The sequence below is a fragment of the Chionomys nivalis genome, chromosome 12, assembly GCF_950005125.1.
Source record: "Chionomys nivalis chromosome 12, mChiNiv1.1, whole genome shotgun sequence".
Lineage (NCBI taxonomy): Eukaryota > Metazoa > Chordata > Mammalia > Rodentia > Cricetidae > Chionomys > Chionomys nivalis.
Genome location: NC_080097.1, coordinates 62,064,733 through 62,087,268, shown reverse-complemented (window position 1 = coordinate 62,087,268; position 22,536 = coordinate 62,064,733). Strand labels below are relative to the sequence as shown.

Below are 22,536 nucleotides of genomic sequence, written 5' to 3'. Positions count from 1 at the left end.
TGTGATGCATTTTCAGTATGACTAGAAAAGATAATCATTTTTTATAGTTATAGGTAATATCTAAAGAGTCCTATACAAAGTATGATATTTATTTATCATCACGCATATTAGAGCCAAAGAGAATTGGATTTCTCGCACAGAAATATTTATCAATTTTAAGCCATTGTTATGGTCTAACTTACCTTGTTAAGCTCCTTGTAACTTTAACTGTGCAGGATTTCTAAATTAGGTTCCATACCCACGGCATCATCAAAGCCACCAACTTCAGCAACCATAATGACGATGTTAGGAGGAGCAATGATGTGGTTGCTGCCCAAATTGAAAAAACCTTGGTGGGGGTATTCGCTGCATAGCTGGTGCGGTGAGCGGGACTTGAAGCAAGAACCCGCATATTAGCATTCTGAGGGTGCAATGCGTCACCTGGGATACAAACAAGAGCAGATTTCTGGTCAGTAGCGAAGCTAAGACACTGTGTTCTCTTCTAAGCAGGTGTCAAGAACGGGGTCAGAATGTTGCACAGGGTCCATGGTGTCACCAGTGTGTCTACCAGGAGCAAGCTAAGGGACAGCATGTGTTCTCCCCCTTGCATGCCCAGTATAAGTACCTAGAGAACGTGTGTGATCCACGCTGATGTTGTTAACAGTAGTTTCTTCAGGTGACTGACGATTGTCACCTCTTTCACTAACGCTGGTGTTGTTAACAGCTGTTTCCTCAGGTGACTGACGACTGTCACCTCTTTCACTAACGCTGGTGTTCTTAACAGTAGTTTCCTCAGGTGACTGACGATTGTCACCTTTTTCACTAACATGAGAAGTTGATGTCGCATCAGCATGGGCAGGAGGCTGGGGCACGATGTCATGCACATTAGGTGGAGGAAGGACACCTTCTCCCTTCTTTGTTTCAACCTTTAAGGAAATTTTGAGATGTTAGATTTCATTGAAAAGTTCACTTATTTTTGTTCATTTTAGAACTTATCTGTTCATGTCAGGGTCTTGATTTAGAGTCCCCAAATGTTTGTTTTCTCAGGCTAATTTTATCACTATAACCGCTGATATCCTGAAACTTTTGCTTCCTTTCTGGTTTAGTCAAAGGCCCAGAGTTTGAGAATCTTAAAAGGGGACCTTCTCAGCTTTATGCCTTCTTTTCTACGGTTCTTTGCTACCTCTCTATAACGGGAAGATGGAAAAAAAGACACAATGTGTCCTCTCCTGTCTTTATGACAAGGACTTTACATTCCATAAGAGAATGTGACAATCAGGGGCTTTGGAAACAAAAAGAACCTCTCTCTTCTGCACCACACTCCTGCTTTCCCCATGGCTTTCACAATTGCCCATTAGGTTCCTGGGATAACTGAATAGTGAGGGTGACTTTTGAAATGCATGAATAAAGTGTGCCACCATCCACAGCAGATGGGAACTATGGAGCTGAAGTGAGGGTTCTGGGAGATGCCATCCAAATTCTTACTCCTTAGCTATGACTGTTTTTATATATGGCTGATGAATGTAATAGCCTGTTCCAGCATCTCTGTGGTGGCTTGAATGAGAACGGACTCATGGGTTCAAATATTTGAATGTCGGTTTCCGGGCAGTGGAACTATTTGGGGGGAAGGTTAGGAGGTGTGGCCTTGTTGGAGGAGTTGTGTGGTCTTGGGTTTCAAAGGATTGGTGCCATTTCTAGTGAGCTCTTGGTTTCTTGTATAGAGTTAAATGTAACTCTCAGCTGCTGCTACAGCACCATGCCTGCCAGCCTGAATCATGGTGGTGATGAAATTGTATGTATCCCATTGGAACCATGTGTCACACTCTGAATAAACACTTTCTTCTAGATGTTGCTTTCGGCATGGTGTTTTTTTTTTAATTCTTTTAAAGATTTATTTATTTATTATGTATACGGTATTGTTAGTATCATGCATCTAGCCCTGCAGTCCAGAAGAGGGCACCAAATCCCTTCATAGATGGTAGTGAGCCACCATGTGGTTGCTGGGAATTGAACTCAGGACCTTTGGAAGAGCAAGCAGTGCTCTTAACCACTGAGCCATCTCTCCATCCCCCATGGGCAGGGTGTTTTATTACAGCAATAGAAAATAATATAACCATCTTCCAATGACATGGACAGAACCCGAAGGATGCATTTGAAAGGCTGAAGGGGTATTTTGCAGTGGATTATGCCAAAAGAGTTGAGACAATTCCATAATGTTTGCTTAGATAGGATACATAGAGCACCACCTGATTTAATCAGATACATCTAGGAAGTGCCAGTTTTGAAAATGCATTTGATGCTGTTTGTCAGAAGAGGAGCTTCCCCAACTTTTATTCCAATTACAAATAATGATGTTAGGCCTTAATCATTCATGACATCTCAGGGAGACTCCTAACTTAGCAGTCTATGTTTATCTTTCTGTACCAGGTTTGAGGAGACTTTGTGCTACTTATGTGAAAAACTCAAACGTTCCAAAGCTTACCCAACATGATCAAACAATGTAACATAACGTGGAGATAGTAAACAAAATAGCTTGAGAAGCATTGTTTGTAAAGGAAAACAGATGAGGAAGTACACATACTACATGTGTGTCCAAACTGCTCAAGGGCATCATGTGAAAATGTTCAGTTCATTGGTTTCCTTGAGAATGATGAGTGTGAACACATCAAAGTTCGAGGTTTGTGAGCCTCAGACACATTTTCACACGCCATATATTTCACTCATTGCTTCATCATTAACTAAATATGCTTAAGCCAGTTATAAAAAGGGAATGAAAGGGCCACATGGTACAAGTATAGTTTTCCAGGACACATGTCACATGGAGAATAGAAACACTAAAGATGACTGAGAAGACCCTGAAGATATTTTCCTTATATGTTAGTTACACAACAGGAGTGACAATGAATATATAGACACCATTTATTATCTGAATAATCAATTTTGTATCATCCTAAAAATTACTATTGGAGTGTGTGTTTGCTTGTGTGCTTGAATTAATATGCCTGTTTGTGCTATGCTAGTGCGTGTGAGTATACGTGCATGCATGCATGTGTGTGTGTGTGTGAAGCGCAGAGGATAACCTTCAGGAGGCAGCTCTCTGTTTCACTGCGTGAGACAGGGTCTCTCAATGTTTCTGTGCCTCTGTGTGTTCCAGTCTGGCTGGTTTGTAGGTTTCAGAGCTGTTCTACTCTCTCAGCCTCCAATCTGGATTTAGGGGTGTTGAGATTACATATGTGAGACACTTGTTGTTTGTTTGGTTCTCTGGGATGGAACTCCTATCAACAGGATTGCAATGTAAGGGCTCTGAACTGCTGGCATATGTGTGTGTGTCTCTCTCTCTGTGTTGTAGCCTTTTAATGAAAAGAAGTGTGTGCGAGAGAGAGAGGAGAGAAAAACAGAGATAGAGGTAGAGATTGGTTTTTATCAGTTCAGAATGAAGATGTTTTCTCCATCTCATTGTGATGTGAGCTTTTTCTTTCTCCTAAGCTAAGCATCATCTTTGTGCCTTTGAAGCCTGTGTCATTTATCAGCATGTCTGACTGTAGCTCTTCATGAAGACTTCTGCTTAGTATTCTGCTAGTATGGGGAACTGACATTATCTAGATCAGGTGGTGATTTTATACTCATTACACTGCAATCACCAGGTAATGGGTTCTGGAAACTCATGTGTTAATATGATTTTATGCAAATCTAACATCATAAAAGTGATGTCTCTTTTTATTTCAATCACATCTTTGAAGGATAGAAACAACTGCCCTTTCGCTTTATTTGCCTCAAGAATATGCTAAGATCTCATTTCTATTAGTGATATTGTGCTTTGTATATTGTGGTTTGTATTCTAATCCTTTGCATATCCAAGATGTTGGTCCCTTCACACCAAGGGGAACACTCCATGGTCGCCACACTCATCACATTACCATTTACTTTCTGTATCAGCCTAAAATTTCAACATTAGTCTAAAATTTACATTTGTATTAATCATGTCAATTTATATGCTAATGATTTTTCACTGAAATCTTGGAAGATGTCTGGCAATTGAATGTCTGTTTATTAAAATCACTTGAGATCTGTCTCCCTGCTAAGACCTCCCTTGACCAATTACTCACTTTGACCCCACACATAATAGCTAATATTAATTTAGAAACCAAGTTGGATTAGGCTTAAAAGAAAGAACTTCGGAGTTTGGTTCTGAATATATTAAAATTACAGTTACTAATGGTTTTATTAAGTGTCATAATTAAGTCAAGTCTGCCCTTGTCTCTCCTAATGCTGAATTTAGATGGTTCAAGGTAACTAGCTAGTTGTTAGCCATTTGTAATGGAAACTGGCACTTGGTTAAGTAGGGGGTACAAACAGAGCGAGCTCTCCTGCTTGCTTTATACCTTCTGAAGGTTTAAAACACAAAAGAAAATTGTCCATTTCCTTTATATTTTCCACTTTTCTCCAATACAGATTTTTGAAATATGACCTGATAATTCTCTGGATTTCCTCAGTGTCTGATGCTATGTCCCCTTTTATTTCTGATTTTGGTCTCTCTTTCTTTTGATTAGTTTGAATAAGGGTTTGTCTATCTTGCTGATTTTCTCAAAACCCCATCTCTTTGTCCCATTGACTCTTTGTTTCATTTACTTTGTTTCTATTTTATTGATTTTAGTCCTCAAATTGATAATTTTCTGGTATCTACTCCTCCTGAGTGAAACTCTTTTTTGTTGTTGTTGTTCTAGAGCTTTCAGGTGTGCTGTTAAGATGCTAGTGTGAGATTTCTCCAGGTTCTTTATATAGGCACTTAGGGCTATGAATTTTCCTGTTAGTACTGCTTTCAAAGCATCCCAAAGAATTGGGTATGTCATGCATTCATTTTTATTAAATTCTAGGAAGGCTTCCTTTATTTTTCCTTGATCCAGGGATAATTCTGTTGAGAACTGTTCAGTTTCCATGAGTATGTGGAATTTTTGCAATTAGTGTTGTTGAATTCTAACTTTAACCCACAGGTGATCCAATAAGACACGGGGTTGTTTCCACTATTTTTAATCTGTTGAGATTTGCTTTGTGATAAAATCTGAGGTCGATTATAGAAAAAAAAAACCTGCAGAAACAGCTGACCCAAACTTGTGGGAGCTCACTGGCTCTTGACTGACAACTAGGGAACTGGCACAGGACCAAACTAGGCCCTCTGAATGTGGGTGACAGTCATATGGTTTGGTCAGTTTTGTGGGTCCACTGGCAGTGGGTCAGGATTTATTTACCCCTAGTGTGTGAACTGGCTTTTTGGAACCCATTACCCATGGAGGGATACTTTGCTCAGCCTAGATACAGGGAGGATGGCCTTAGTCCTTCCTCAAAGGATATGACAGACTTTGTTGACTCCCCGTGGGAGACCTCATCTTCTATGAGGAATGAATGAGGAGTGGGGTAGTGTGGAGTGGGGTGGTGGAGAGTTGGAGGAGCAGGCAGAAGGGAGGGAGAGGGAATTGGGATTGGTATGTAAAATAAAAAAAAAGATTGTCTTAAAGAATAAAAGAAAAAGTAAAATAAATAAATAAAAACAAAGAAGGCAATTACTTTTATAGTCGCTGTGACAAAATATCTGACAGAGATTATTTATGCAAGGGAAAAAGGCTCATGGCTACAGGGAACTACTGTTTGCCTTCCCTGCTCTAACTGACTGACTTTCCCTGCAGCAGTTGAAGTAGGGAAAGCAAACAGGGAAGCTTTGTCTGTGGCAAGGGTCTATTGCTTCTCACATGCTGGTAGACAGGGAAGGAGACAACTCAGAACTGATTCCAGAAGTAGTGATAAACACTAAGACCCACCACAGACAACCTTCTGCTAACCAGACCATATGCCATCCCAAAGGTTAACCAATCTCCTAAATTGTAACAAAGTATTCAAACATATGATATCCTTTCTCTCTCTGTCACTCTTTTTCTCTTGTTTGGTGGTGGTGGTAGTGCTGGTGGTGCTGGTGGTGGTGGTGGTGTGTGTGAGTGCTACAACATTTCAGTCCAATTTTAAATCAGAGAGCCAGTGTGATGGCTAAATGGATGAAGGCACTTGCCAGTATGACTGACAACTTGAATTTGATACCTGAGCCTGAAATGAGAAAACTTACTCCTATATACATTATCCTTTGACCTCCACACTTCTGCTTGGTGCACATGTTCCTTGCCTCCCCTCATCCTTCAAATAAATAGAGACCAGGGTGTCCTTGAACTGACAGAGAACAGCCAGCCTCTGCTTAGTGATTACAGGGATTAAAGGTGTGCACCAACATGCCCAGCCTCCTATTGCTCTTTGTGCTGCCTCTGTGTTCTCTGGATTTCAATGTGTCAAAGTGGCCTAGGGCTAGGAGGGTAGTAAACATCCTGAGACTGACTACTCATTTCCACTGATGATATATTCTATTTGTGTATCAAATGGATTAATTCTGGGGACTGGAAAGATGGCTCAGTAGTTTATGACACTTGTTCCTCTTGCAGAGACCTGGACTAGATTCCAGCCCACACATATGCTGACAACCATCTGGAACACCAATTCCAGGAGATCAAATGCTGTCTTGGGTGTCTGTGGGCAGCACACACACAAAGTGAATGGAGAGAATGCATGCAAAATATTTATACACATAAAATAAATCAGTTTAAAACATTGTATGTATGTTATGTGCACTCATGTTGACAGTTATGACTCAAGGAGTCTTTATTTTTTATTCTCTGTGTTTTATGAGTCCTCCACAACTGTGATAAAAGTTACTCACTTTCTGATTTTTGTTTCCATAGTCTAATTTGCTATCACTTACACCTTAGAACAGGGATTCCCAACCTGTGAACCCATTTGGGGATCATAGGACCTTTTTACAGAGATCATCTAAGGCCTTCTGGAAACATAGATATCGACATTATGATTCATCACATTAGCAAAATTACAGTTATGAAGGAGCAGCAAAAATCATTTTATGGGTAGGATCATCACATGAGAAATTGTGTTAAATGTTCACAGCATAAGGAACATTGAGAACTACTGTCTTAGAAGGGGACAGGCTAGCATGAGTATTCATAGGAAGGAGAGTATGATGGGGGTGAAAAGTATGTTCAAGGCTTTGTCTTCTCTGACATGATTTGCAACTATACAGACATAGAAACACAAAGTCAACATTCTCCTCACAGACAAATATGTTACTTTTTAAATTAATAGGAATTACCATGAAGAATGATTTCTTTCTAGAGAATTCAGGAAGTGCCTCTCCCAGAGTACTTAGGTCTAGCACTGATTTGCTAAGACCTGCTTGGTCCAGTTTCTTCATTGCAGTGATCTTCTTGTAATACAAAATTTGTTTCTGTATGATCTGCAATGAAAAGACAGAGGATCAATTTTCCTAGTTTGATTAGGAAATGAACTCTTGATTTGGGGTGCACAATATCAAAACTACTTTATTCCTTACTAGGTAGATTGAGAAAATCATGAATTGAGAAATTTGGCCTTTCCCTGTGATTGAGACTAAACTGAACTCACTATATTTTAAACTTTCTGAATCTTATTTGAGATGATTATTAATTTTAATAGCCCCCCTTTCATCAGTGTTTCTCTTCTACGTTTGGGAGGCAAAATGTATATTATTTTCAACTTACAAATAAACTCTCACTTACTAGTGTCCTCCATATCATAGAATCTGTGAAACTGCTTTATAGAAACCCATTTTTCTGCTGAGTTCCGTTCAAAAGTCATTAATATTCAACTTCTGATTCACACAGCCCTTACTCTAAGGCTCCAGGTTACAAACAGGATTCCTAACCTCCTGCAGCTCACAGTGATGAGGTCACTTTACTAGGAACACATAAATGCTAAGTATAACCCTAAAATATTTTAAATATGTGAACATGAAACAAAGAATCCGAGTGTATATTATTGTCAAATACAGAGCAAATATCCGGAAACCAAAGTGTTACTATATAGTAATTGAATCTTCACATCTACACTGCTGGCTAATTGGGGAAAAATACTTACCGTGTACCTGGAGGAAGAGTTGTCAATATCCTCCTGGTGGAATCAAATAGAAAACACACTGTAATCTCTTCATAATGAAAACTTGGTTGAACAGATTACAAATAGCTACATTTCCAGAATTTCTTGCTGATGTAAATACAGAAGAAAAGAGACAGACAGAGGAGATGGTCTTATCTGTGGTCCTGAAATAGAAATATTCAAAGGAAGAGAAAACCTGCCTGCAATTATCCTGAGAGAAAAGGCACCTGGGTGATGCCTGGATCACTACAATAACTGGACCCTTTAAAATGTATTCAGATGTATTACCACAGTTTTTTAAAATCAGTCTAATGTGTATCTATTTCTGCAAACCATCCTTGATCAAGCACCAGGCATCTTCTAATATATGAGAACTGCACTCAATCTTCCACTCCCTGTGTTTCCAGTTCATTCTCTTATCGGGCCACCGCTATCTGCAAGGACTTACTGCTCACTGGAATTTATAGAAGAGATGGTTCACTGATACCAAACACTTTTCTCTGACCAAATTTCCATGTAAAACTGGATACGTAGACTACTGCTGCATTTTAACAAAATTCATAAGAAAACAAATTTCACAAAGGAGAATTTTACCTTAATAGCAGAGGTGGTGGCCATGTCCTCTGTTGTAACATGAGGTCTTTCAGAGAGCCTTTAGAATCAAAACATGCAGTGAGAGGTGAGTTTGGTCCTTAGAGCATCTCTCTTGAAAAGTTTGTTATCTGTGCACTAAGTGACATTTTTGCATTTATGTAATTCAACATTGACCCCCGTTTTAAAAAGTTTTTGCTTTGGCAGTTTCAACTTGTCTCAATCTATGTAACATTCAGTGAAGACTCACTCATAGTTGTATTTAAAAATAAAAATTTAAAAAGCCCGTGGTTTGGGAGATGGGTCAGTCAGTAAGAATGTTTGCTGCCAACACAGATCAACCTGAGTTTGAATCCTCAGCATCCACATAAAAAACTGGGCATGGTACATGAACATGTAACCCCAGTACTGTGGGTGGAAGAGACAGGCTACCATTTGGGCTTATTGGCTGCCAGACCAGCTCCAGGGTCAGTCAGAGATCTTATGTCAAGTGGATAAGTTAGAGAATGATGCAAGACACCAATATCCTCCTCTTTCCTTCATGTCTGCACAGAGAAATATGCAAAGCATGCATCAGGCACAGGCATATGCACACATGCAACACACACACATGCAACACACACACATGCAACACACACACACATCCCATCACATAGGAGGGGGGAATGGCGAGTTTTGCACACACTTGTTATGATGGTTGCAGTAACTGATTGTTTTGAGCACTTAATGCTCCTATTTCATTTGTTCCCCTAAACCTAAAGCACCATAGCCTGTTTTTTGTAAAAAAAAAAACAAACAAAAAAAATTAGGCATTTCATTTCATAGCACTCTCTCCCAAGGAGTTGCTTTGGGAAAACATGAAATATACTCTATGTCTAAGAATTAAGTTGCCATCAATCTCAGAAGTCACCATATTTTGGGGCCTCGAAGTTATGTTTTGATAGTGTGTCCACATGCATATGTTGAAACTCTTTATACTCAAGGGTATTTCTGAGTCATTTTATAGGACACTGGATAGCAACATTGTCCCCTCAACTTTGCTTCTTCTGAACTACAGCTAAAAGTTCCTAATTTCAGGGTTTCTGATTGGCAAACTCTGGAACAAACACTTTCTTTTTCTAACTTCCACCTAACTAGGGATTCACCACAGAGGTGGAACTCATTAAGAGGGAAATAAACCTGCTGAACAGAAGCATGTCTATAAGGCCATTCTGAGGTGATCCTCTCAGCAAAGTTTGGGAGAATTTTGCCCACACTCTTCCCAGCAGACACCTTGCCCCAAACATACTAGTAAACAGGATTAATAGCCTGAAAACTAATATTTTTACATCTATGTACATGGCATGTTATGTGCAGTGTATTTGTAAGTATGTGTGATTTCAGATATATACATGCCAGTGTGTAGGTGTGGTGATTGGAGTACAGACTTGGGTGTTGACCCTCACCCTCAGCCTTAGTTATATGGCTGAATCTCATTCATGAATGCAATCCCCAGGCAAGCAATCCAGCCAAGCCATCCGGAAAATGTCAGAGCATGCTCTGTCTCCACCTGCAATCTCACCAAAGCTCACCAGGATTTTAGAAGCGCATAAGACCAACAGGCCTCATGTGGACCCTGGGCGTCCATCTCCCATTCTCCCATATGCACAGCCAGCACTTTATCTGCTGAATCACCTCCACAGACAGGGAGTCCTAACAGCATTGCACGCTGTATCTGAGGCATAATTCAGCTTTCAGTAGCAAATAATCAAGAAGCTAAAATTGTCTTACACAGAGGAAAACATGGTGGCAACTTCTGAATTTTATATTCTCTACATACTGTATTTAAAATCCAGACATACTTACTTGAGTGAGATTTGGTCTTGATTTCTTCCATTATCTACAGAGTAGAAAGGCAAAATATGTTATAAGCAACTGTAGAAAAAAGAGCATTGAATGCCAAGGCCAATGCTTCGTTACTACATATATTTTGTATCTGTGTAGCTTTCAAGATGAATACTGATTTATAGACAATAAATACAAGGATAACTCTTAATTTACACTTCTTTGTAGGTTTAAAATACAGAGACAATTTTATCAAAAGTTGATACTAATAATAAATTGGTGTACAAAACACCTATGATCATGAGCATTATCAAACAGAGAAACTGACATCTTAACCAGAATCAATATCACAAGCTGAAGTGTTAATTGGTAGCAGTGTTGCTACTGCTGGATTTGTCTCTGGACTAGTGGTGTTAGGAGAATTGCAAGTGAGCATATCATCTTACATGGAAGTGAAAAAAGCCTCTCTAAAGATTAAGTTGAACTTATTTCGTTGAAGATGAAAATTCCAGACACAAGGAAGCTAAGTCTGTGAGGACCGCTCTTTGCAGCATAGCAAAAGTTAAGAAACACAGGTAGACCAAGGGCAAAGAATTTCCAGATGCCAGGGTGGCAAAGCTACACACAGAGAGAGGGCATTGTGTGTACTCTCCTCAAGTGCTTCTGAGGAAGATGCAGAAGCCCCTCAGTTCTAGCTTCTGGTCCCTCGCTAATGGGCAGTGCAAAGAAGATCAGCACTAGCTGCTATCACCTCCCATGGTAAGAGCTATGGGAAAGCCCCCTGTAGTAGTTATGCACCCTGAACTGTATCTCTAGGGTGAGAAGCATGGAAGAAATGTGGGGACCAAGCAGCAATTCCACGGGAGTAGTACCTCACAGGAAACGTTTGTGTCCACACATACACAACTTCAGTGAGCAGCTTTCACTGCATGCTAACAGCCCGCCCTTCACAAAGGAATAAAGCAAATATTTGCTTATTTCATTCACAGTATGGAAACTGCAGCATAACCTCCTTGGCATTGCCGATGGCTGAGGCAGAGCATTTGTCCCACCAACAAATGGACTGCCAATGAGGCTTAGCATGTTGGAGACCTCCATCAACCATCGTCACCACAAAGGAAATTTAGTGTCGAAATAATGTAAAGGACAGTCACCCACATTACAATAATACTGACTCTTTTCAATAAAGTCTTTCAGATTCCTCTACACTCCATGTACTCCTATTCACTTGATGCTGTGCTCTCCATAGGCACGGTAGGTGTGAAAGACACTGTGGTGACAGCTGAAAGCCCAAACGCTGTAGTGTTCCTCCCACTCTTAGAATCTGATCCAGACTCAATGGACCAGTCAGTGCTGTCCCCTGCAGAATGATGCTCTTTTCTCAGCCTTCCTCCTACTGTTGCAAATTGTCCTGGAAATTATGTCTATCAGCATGTAAACCAAGTATCACCATATCCTACACTAATAAAACCAAAGGAAAAAGGTGCTGGCGGTATAGCCATTAGGGCGAGCGCTAGCTAGAATCTTAGAATGGCAATGTTCAATCCACAGCACTGCCTACAGGACTCAAAGTCCACTTTTGTAAAACGTTGAGCAAGCCTATTATTTCTTATGCCAAAAAATAGTCAGATTAAATAGCAGATAATTAAAGATAAACATAAAACCATATGTGAATTGTCTAATTGTCTAAATAGAGTAATCATAGAAAGGAACAAAACCCATAAAAATGTAGTTAATTTAGTTCTCAAAATCCTTAATGAAAGTAATTGAATACTGTATTTCTGATTTTTACATGATAACATTTTATTGACAGTAATATATAAGTAGTATAAAGGTAATATATTTATTATAAAAATGAAAGAAAAATTCATTTTATAACAAGCAAAACTGCTGTCACATAACTCTAGAGGACACATACTGTGGACTAGTTAGAGGTCCTTTTATTTATACAAACATACTGTGTGCATCAGAGGCTCATGTTAAATAAACAAACATGGTTCAGATAAGATAGTTTGATACTGAAATTTCTCAGAAAATCATTTCTGAAATAATTTTGAATGTGAAGAGCATTAGAAAGCAAATTTTAAAAAATGAAATTATGTTTATATCTCATTTACTTTGTTCCTTTTTTGAATGAATTAAGTTGCTATTGAAACTAGGGAAGTAGCAGCAAAGTATTCATGATTACTCTTACCTCCACTGATCTGAAGAGACTTCTTAAGTATTGGTTTCAGCTCTTCAGGTGGTCGTATGCCCCTGTGGCATATTTTAAAAATTAATATTTTAATATTCATACAAGAACATTGACCGAATGCTTTGATTATTTGCTGTTTGATTTCCTAACATACATTAGAGATTTACAGTCAAGCATTAACTTGTCCTTCAATCAGTTGATTAGGTTTGGTGACACTTTCTTTTAAACTTTTCCCAAGTGAAAGAAAGGAAAGAATTTAGTCCACAGAAATTAGTTCACGGAAAGCATAAAACACACGAGAGAGAAAGAGAAAGAGAGAGAGAGAGAGAGAGAAAGAGAGAGAGAGAGAGAGATGAGAGAGAGATAAGAGAGACAGAGAGAGAGAGAACACCAAAGACAGTAGTTTCTCTCCAGCACATATTTTAATATTGTAGTAACTGATGGTCACTCTTCTGCTCAATGTAATTAGTACCCTGATTCCACTTGTCATGTCATCGTCTGCTCCTAGAGCATCACAGAACCCCTCTCTCTCTCAGGTTACTTTGTGGGCTCTCAATGCATGTGTTGTTATCTCTCACAAGGTTTGTTTGTGGACCATAAAATAGATTCCTGCTTCTGCTAGCACTCTGACAAGATACCATGGCCTAGGAAATGCTCAGGCTGTCCCTTAGTAGTCCATTCATGAGTGGATCTTGAAACCATAATCGGTCTGTTTCTATGCCAAATGAGCATTGCTATTAAGTTATCGAGATAAAAATATGAACAAACAGCAATAAAACTCAGTGGATAATTTCAGCTTGAGACAGTTTAGAACTCCTAGTAGAAAGGAACATGGTTTTTACAAGGTGTGTCTTTGAACAGTTGTAGCTACGGTAATTTATGAGTCTGTACTTTGGACATTAACTGTGATGCATTTGAACCTTTTAACTTGGAGTAATTTATTAATAAATAATTAGTAATAAACAATTTACTAATGTGTATCGAATGCTTTATGATACATGTTCCCACAAATGATAACACAATTGTCCTCTATTGTGGAAGTAATCAATTAAGATGAGCACAGAACTAGCTTGACATACCACCTTTAATTTTCTGCCAAATCAGGGTCTGAGATAGCAGATCACTGACAGAAGGGGCCTTCTACTCTATGTTCATGTCCTACTGATGGGGAAGACAAAGCCCCTTTTATAGACACATAAAGAGTAAACATGCCACAGTTTGACTCTCTACATTCAGATAATGTACTGAGATCCAGAGACTTCATTACTGTAGAAAACAGCTCACAGGAATGGACAAGTGATGGATGGAGCACTGTGGTAGGAGGAAGGCATGGGATCTTCCACCATCTATAAAAGGGTCCTACACAGAATAAAAGGGCCTCTACATGTGGAGATGGTGTCAAATGAAGAAAGTAATTTGTTGGCTTCTTGGAACACTCTGTGATAACGCAGAATGGTCCCAAATCCTGTCAGCTCTCAGAAAGACAAATGCGATGAAGATCTAGTTCACTAGCTGATTTCAGAAAAAAATTGAAAAGGCAAGGAATGTCAGATGAACATAGTGAGTGCCGTTATCATCAGTAGGCTCATTTTCCAAGACGCAAAATTGGTACTTGGGAAATGATGGTTGAGTATACACCTCATGTCCACGATCTAAAATCAACAATATTTCTGGCTAAAATACATTGATAATACGATGGGCATTGTAAGACAAAGCAAACATTGAGTGTATAAATCAGTATCTATCTGAGAATACAACCAATAATTGGCTTGTTATCTCTGAATTTCCTTAGTATTATTGTATTCTTAGACCTTACCTGCAAAAAGGCTTCTTATTGGTATTGTAATGTACTTCTAAAAAAATCAAAATGAATTTATTACAATGCTAGAGAAAGATAACATATAAAATGATTAGATACATAGTATCCATTTTTGAGACTAATATAGACTATTATAGAGTAAATACTCTTTTTGTAGGAAATTCGTATATGTAGAATTGATCCATTTTGTTTATTTCAAATCAAACAAGACTTAAACTTATCAAGCACAATACCTAAAAATAAACAATCACCCTGTGATTCCCAAGACAGCCAGAACTACATAACAATAAAACTGTGTCTCACAAACAAAACAACAGATTCAAAATGGAAAAAAAAAATCCATGGGCCTATACACATTTTTGTTCTTCAAGGAAACAAAGAACCTTGTTGAGCCTTTTAGTTAAAATTGTTCATTTTATGGTGCAAATTGCTACCACTGGGACTAGATGTATGGCTTCTGTCTTTTGTATCAGGATAAAACCTGGCAGAAAGAAAGAGAAGAAGGACAAAGACCTTCACATAACAGCTCAAGATAGGGCAGGCATCAAGCTTCCTCTCCTCATCCCCTTTGAGGGAAGAATATCCTTAGTTCCATCTGGGTTCCCAGCCTTATATGCAGCTTAGAGAATGCTCATGATATCAGGCATCATCTCCCCTGAAATGAATTATTGAAAAGATCCCTCCCTTGGTAGTAATAAACCCGAGTTCTACCTCAGGTGCAAGAGCATCAGAGAAGCAGCTGTGAGACTGGAGCAGCAAATTCCATGGGCTACCTTCTGACATAGGATCATTGTACATGTTTACATACATAAACAGTAAACTCACTGAATTGTTCCCTGGACACTTGCAGTTTGCTTTTAGAAATGAAACATTGGAGGCAGGCAGTAGTTGCTCACACCTTTAATCCCAGTGCTTGAAGACAGAGGCAGGAGGCTCCATGGGAGTTTGAGGCAAGAAGGCAAGCTTCTGTAGAGAATACATTAAAGGGCAGGCTCCAATCTACACACAGAAAAACCCTGTCTCAATAACCTTAAAATAAACATAAACCAAAAAAGAAATGAAATCATTTATTTTTGTCTTGTTGAAAGTCAAGGAAACTTAGTGTGCCTTTTTAGCATTCCCCCATGTCTCAGGAAGGCCATTTGAGCCACCAACTAGTGGACTGGGATTGCGGCTCAGTAGGAAAGCCTATGCTTGTTATGCAGGAAGCCTCAGTCAGTTCTCACCACCACAAATGCCATGAACAGCAAACTTCATAATAAAGTGACACAACGCTGTCTCCATTACAATAATATTGACTCTCTTCATCTTACCTCTTGAGGGAGGAGGGTTTTGGATTCACTACCTAGAGTGGTTGCCACTGGCAACTTAGGTATAAAAGACACTGTGGTGACAGTTGCTGAAAGTAAACACTACGTGGTGTTCCTGCCACTGCCACAAAGTCTCTCCAGACTCAGTGGAGAAGCAGACAATTCTATGAAATACCGAATGATGTCGTTTTCTTCACTTTGCTTTTTGTTTCAATTTTTTAAAAAGATTTCTTATATCTACAGTGTTTTGTCCTCATATATTCCTGCAGGCCAGAAGAGGGCACCAGATCTCATTACAGATAGTTGTGAGCCACCATGTGGTTGCTGGGAATTGAACTCAGGACCTCTGAAAGTGCTGCCTGTGCTCTTAACCTCTGAGCCATCTCTCCAGCTCCTTGTTTCAATTTTTATTCTTGAATCATGCTTTGCAGCATGGAAATGATATACACCCTTACCATATTCTATTTAACAAAAACAGAAGGCAGATATAATGGCTAAGGTGCTTGCCTAAAATGCTCCCAAAGCCTTATGTTCAACCTCTAGCACTTCAGAGGAAAGAAAGAAAGAAAGAAAGAAAGAAAGAAAGAAAGAAAGAAAGAAAGAAAGAAAGAAAGAAAGAAAGAAGGGAGGGAGGGAGGGAGGGAGGGAGGGAGGGGAGGCAGGGACCAAGAAAAAGGAAGAAGGAAAAGAAAGAAAAGGAAAATATATAAGGATTGTTAAGTCTTCCTAAAATCAATGCATCCACTGGAAAAGAAACACTTCCACCCTAAAGTAGGAGATTTCTAAAGAAAACAATTATATAGTATGCCAACACATTCCAAACTGAGAACTTTCACAGACATTTAAGAACTCTGATGATGCCGGGCGGTGGTGGCGCACGCCTTTAATCCCAGCACTCGGGAGGCAGAGGCAGGCGGATCTCTGGGAGTTCGAGGCCAGCCTGGGCTACAAAGGGAGTTCCAGGAAAGGCTCCAAAGCTACAGAGAAACCCTGTCTCGAAAAACCAAAAAAAAAAAAAAAAAAAAAAAAAAAAAAAGAACTCTGATGATTTAGTAACATCATAAGGTAGGGAAATTAGTTAATGAAAATAATAGATTAAGGTTTTGTGACATAATTTCATTTTAGTGGCAGTGAGATTTGTAGCGATATGCAGTACAAAATACAAGGCATTTGTCATAAAACTCAGGGAAAATCTGCATTTCTGACAATCCTATTTGCTGCAATGTGACTATGGAAGACATGCGCTGTGTAAAGATGTTTTCTCATTTATTCAAAGGCTGTACAGATATCAGCATGAAAATGAAATAAACAATGTTTTGACAAAAATTCTTCACACTTGAAAGTGCTTGATTTATACTTGTTTTCCTTAACTCCTTTTTGGGATCTAAAATCTTTACTCTTCCTTATTCCTTCTTCTTCAGGGAAGGTAGGACAGATGGAGTAATTCTTACCTTTGTTGAAGGTGACACAATTTTTCTTTCTCTTCTCTGGCTCTCTTGTCATTGTTCCTTCACTGTGACATATGTTGAAAGTGATCATCATTTAACTATCCATATAAAAACACTTAGCATGTTTATAAATTCTTTATTTTTGAGTCCCTAATACATCTTACATTACATATTTACAAAAACATTTTTGGAAACAGGATCTCATTATGTATTCCAGATAACTTTTTATACACTATGTGTTTCATGTTTGTCTTGAAATCAAAGAGATCTATGCCTCCTGCCTCCCACATTCTGCGATTAAAGGCATGGGCAAAGAGGCCGAGCCAAACAATTCTGAATTCATTCTTCAACAGTTGGTGATGATTAATGACTGCTCTCCTTTCCACCTTTCATCATGGAGAAGAACATACAAAATTTAGCTCTGGATTAAAATAACACACACAACACACACATCCAAGCACACAAGACAGAGGAATGGGATGGTTTTTCCACACACTTTGTTCTGATGGTTGCAGTAACTGATCGTTTTGTGCTCTAAGTACTTAATGCTTCTATTTCATTTCTTCCCCTAAACCTAAAGCACCTTGTCCTCTTTTCTGTCAAGAAACTTTTTAGGCATTACATTTAGTCACTCACTCTCCCCAAGAAATTGCTTTGGGAGCAACATTTTGATCTAAACATCAAAAATCTAAACATCTAAACATTTAAACATCAAGCTGCCAACAATATCACAATTCACCATATTTTGGTGATTTGAAGCTGCTTTATTGGTAGTCTGTGCACAAGTACATGATGAAATTCTTTTTTTCCTTTTTTTTTGGTTTTTTGAGATAGAGTTTCTCTGTAGTTTTGAAGCCTGTCCTGGAACTGGTTCTTGTAAAACAGGCTTGTATTGAACTCACAGATATGCCTGCCTCTGCTTTCCTGAGTGCTAGGATTAAAAGCATGCACCAAAACCACCTGGATCTATGATGATCCTCTTTATACTCAACGGCCATTACTTCCTGCACACGTCTTGAGTATTTACAGGGCACTGCAGAGCAATACAGTACCCTCAGCTCTACTCCATCCAAACTACAGCTAAGAGATCCAAATTTCAGGGCTTCTGGTTGGTAAGCTCTGGACCAACCAGTTTGCTTTTCTAACTTCACCTACCTGGTGATTCACCACAGTTGGGGAACTCATTAAGGGAGCTATTAACCAGCTGGACAGAAGCACGTCTATAAGGCCATTCTGAGGTGATCTTTAGCAAAGCCTTGGAGAGTTTTGAACCTTGCCATATTATTCACACTCTTCCCACAGACAACTCAGCCAAACAAATTAGTGAAAAAGATTAATGACTTGAAAATGGATCCTTTTACATATATGTGCAAAATATGTTATATGCTGTGTATTTCTATGTATGTGTGATTTAAGGTACATACATGCCAGTGTGTAGGTGTGGTGATTGGAATATAGACTTGGGAGTTGACCCTAACCTTAAGCATAGTTTACCAGCTGGGTCTCTCACTCATGAATGCAAGCCTCAGGCAAGAAATCCAGGAAATGTCAGGGGATGCTCTGTCTCCACCTGCAATCTCACCATAAGCTCACCAGAATTTTAGAAGTGCACAAGACCAACAGGCCTCATATAGACCCTGGGAATCCATCTCCCATTCTCCCATATGCACAGCCAGCACTTTACCCGCTGAATCACCTCCACAGATAGGGAGCCCTAATAGCATTTCATGCTGTATCAGATGAATAATCAGTTATTTAAAACTATATGCTTCTCCATAGATAAATATTCAGTTTTGATTAGCAAATAATCAAGAAGCTGAAACTGTCTTACGCAGAGAAAAACATGGTGGCAGCTTCTAAACTTTATATTCGCTACATGCTCAATGTATTTTAAAATCCAGACATTCTTACCTGAGTGAGATCTGGTCTTTTAGTCTTCGACTACCTATAAAGTCGAAAAACAAAATATATTATAATCAACTGTAAAATATAAGAGCATTAAATGCCAAGGCCAATATTTTTTTCTACATATACTTTGTCCCCAAATGTGGATAAAATTTAAAGTGAATATTGATTTATAGACAACAAATATATGGATAACTCTTAATTGAGACTTCTTTGTATGTTTCAAATAGAGACAAACTTATCAAAAGTTACTACTTATAATAAATTGGTGTACAAAACACCTATGATCTTGAGCACTATAAGACATCTTAACCAGAATAAATATCACAAGCTGAAGTGTTAAAGTAGTAGCACAGTGTTGCTGCTGTGGCTTTTGTCTCTGGACTAGTGGTGGCAGGAGAATTGTGAGTATACTCATCTTGTATGGAAGTGAAAAGAGTTTATCTAAGGTTTGAGTTGACCTTATTCCATTGAAGATGAAAATTCCAGACACAAGGAAGCTAAGTCTATTGTGACTGCCCTTTGCAGCATAGCAAAATGAAAAAACAAACAAAAAACAAAAAAAACCCACAAGCAGACCAAGGACAATGGCTCCTGCAAAGAATTTCAAACTGATAGGTTGGCAAAGCTCCAGAGAGGGGTCAAGGTGTGTACTCTCCTCAAGTGCTTCTGAGGAAGCTGCAGAAGGCCCTCAGTTCTAGCTTCTGTTCCTTCGCTAATGGGCAGTGCAAAGAAGTTCAGCATTAGCAGCTGTCACCTCCCATGGTAAGAGCTATTGCAAAGCCCCCTGCAGTAGTTATTCAGCCTGAACTGTATCTCTAGGGCGAAAAGTATGGAAGAAACGTGGGGACCAAGCAGCAATTCCATGGTAGTAGTACCTTACAGGAAACATCAGAGTTCCCACAGACAATGTATCAAGCTCCCACTGCATGCTAAAAGCCCGCCCTCTGAAAAGGAATAAAACAAGTTCTTGTTTATTTTATTCACAGTATATAAACTGTAATATAACTTCCTTGGCATTGCCTATGGCTGAAGCAGAGTGTTGGTCCCAACAACAAATGGATTGCCAATGAGGCTTAGCATGTGGGAGACCTCCATCAACCCTCTTTACCACAATGAAAATCCAAGGTGGTGCCTGTTCACCTGCAATCTCCGTGGAACCCTAAAACACAGTTTGTTCCAATACTGAGGGGCCACAAGTGCCAGCGAGCTCCATGGAATTCTGAAACACAGCTTGCTTCAATACTGAGGAGACCTAAGAGACAGCCACAGCAAAAATGGACCAAGATGCCAAGACACTGCTGGCCTCATTTGAAGGAAGAGATGGGTAGGTGCCTATGCAAGAATTCCTCCAACATCCTAAAACACAAAATGGTAACACGAGAATCCAGTGGGCACACAAAAGGAAGACTTGACCATCCTAACCGCAAAATAGAAGAAAACGAGTTTGAATGTAACTTTATGAAAATGATGAATATCTATAAAGAGGAAGTGAAAAACTCCCTTAAAGAAATTGAAGAGAAGACAAATTTGAAGAAATTAATAAATTCCTCAAAGAAACCCAAAAATACACATGATAAAACAATCAAACAAGTGAAAGAAACAGTTGAAGACTTGAAGACTGAAATACATGTAATAAAGAAAACACACACCAAGGGAATTGTGGATATGGGAAATCTGGGTAAATGACAGGAACTACAGAGACAAGTATAACCAACGGAATATAAGAGATAAAAGAAAGAATCTCAGGTGCTGAACATACCATAAAGAAAATACTCATTGGTCAACAAATTCTTAACACAAAACATTCAGGAAATCTGAGCTACCATGAAAAGGCCAACACTAAGAATAATAGGAGTAGAAGAATAAGAAGAACTCCAGCTCAAAGGCACAGAAAACATATTCAACAAAATTATAGAAGAAAACTTTCCTAACCTAAAGAAGGATATTCCTATGAAGACACAAGAAGCTTACAGATGACCAAATAGACTGGATCAAAAGAATAGCATTCCCTAGCCATATAATAATCAAAACAAAGAACATACAGAATAATGAAAGAATATTAAAAGGTGCAAAGGAAAATGGTCAAGTAACATATAAGGTAAACCTATCAGAATTACACCTGACTTCTCAATGGAAACCATGAAAGCCAGAAGGTCCTGGATAGATGTTTTGTAGACGCTAGGAAACTATGGATGCAAGCCCAGGCTACTATACTCAGCAAAGCTTTCACTCACCATCTATGGATAAAGCAAGATACTCCATGACAAAAACAGATTTAAACAGTACATATCCAAAAACTCAGCCTTACAGAAAGTACTAGTAGGAAAACTTCAACCCAAGGAAGCTAACTACACCCACAATACCATGGAAATCTGGTAGCCCCCCACCAGCATAACCCAAAGAAGGGAAACACACAAACACCACTACTGAAAGAGAACCAGAGTTAACAACCACTGGTCATTAATATCGCTTAAATCAATCTACTCTTAGGCACAGGCTAAGCGAATGGATATGAAAACAGAATCTTCTGCTATTTACAAGAAACACACTTCAACCTCAAAGACAGACTCTATCTCGGAGTAAAGGGTTGGGAAAAGATCTTCCAATCAAATGGACCTAAGAAACAAGCGGGTGTAATATCAAACAAACTTTATTTCAAACTAAAATCAATCAGAAGACATGGTGAAGGACACTTTATACTCATGACAGGAACAATTCATCAGGATGAAGTCTCTATCCTGAATATATATGCCCCAAATTCAAGAGCACCCACATATGTAAAAGAAACATTACTAAAACTGAAATCATACATCAAACACCACACACTAATAGTAGGAGATTTCAACACTCCCTCTATCCAATGGACAGATCAACCAGACAGAAACTAAAGAGAGATACAAGAGAACAGTTGTAAAGAATCACATGGCCTTAACAGACATCTATAGAACACTCCACACCGACCCCCCCCCAAATAAAGAACTCACCCAGAAGGAGTAGAAGACAGGAAATAATCAAACAGAGGGCTGAAATCAACACAATAGAAACACAGAAAACTTTAAAATGCTAATGAACCCAATAAAAAAATGGGGCACTGATCTGAACAGAGAATTCTCAACAGAAGAAATTCAAATGGCCAAAAGACACCTAAGGTCATGCTCAACCTCCTTAGCGATAAGGGAAATGCAAATTAAAACAACTTTGAGATACCATCTTACACCTGTCAGAATGGCTAAAATCAAAAACACCAATCATAGCCTTTGCTGGAGAGGTTGTGGAGAAAGAGGCACACTCATTCATTGCTGGTGGGAATGCAAACTTGTGCAACCACTTTGGAAATCAGTGTGGCGATTTCTCAGGAAATTTGGGATCAACCTACCCCAAGATCCAGTAATACCACTATTGGGAATATACCCAAGAGATGCCACATCAAATGACAAAAGTATC

General features: G+C 39.0%; 1 protein-coding gene across 6 annotated transcripts in view; it reads right to left on the bottom strand.

Moving 5' to 3' along the window:
• The window catches only part of LOC130885278 (inversin-A-like), a 104,620-nt gene that overhangs the window by 2,095 nt on the left and 79,989 nt on the right, over positions 1–22,536 (bottom strand). For all 6 annotated transcript variants that reach the window (XM_057786737.1, XM_057786741.1, XM_057786739.1 and 3 more), the window contains 10 exons: positions 19,096–19,129; positions 17,188–17,249; positions 14,424–14,460; positions 12,608–12,669; positions 10,435–10,468; positions 8,593–8,650; positions 7,981–8,013; positions 7,178–7,321; positions 605–905; positions 183–420 (listed from right to left, as the gene is read on the bottom strand). In XM_057786737.1, coding sequence (XP_057642720.1) covers positions 221–420; positions 605–905; positions 7,178–7,321; positions 7,981–8,013; positions 8,593–8,650; positions 10,435–10,468; positions 12,608–12,669; positions 14,424–14,460; positions 17,188–17,249; positions 19,096–19,129 — 965 coding nt within the window. In that variant the 3' untranslated portion in view covers positions 183–220. The remainder of the gene's footprint in view (positions 1–182; positions 421–604; positions 906–7,177; positions 7,322–7,980; positions 8,014–8,592; positions 8,651–10,434; positions 10,469–12,607; positions 12,670–14,423; positions 14,461–17,187; positions 17,250–19,095; positions 19,130–22,536) is intronic.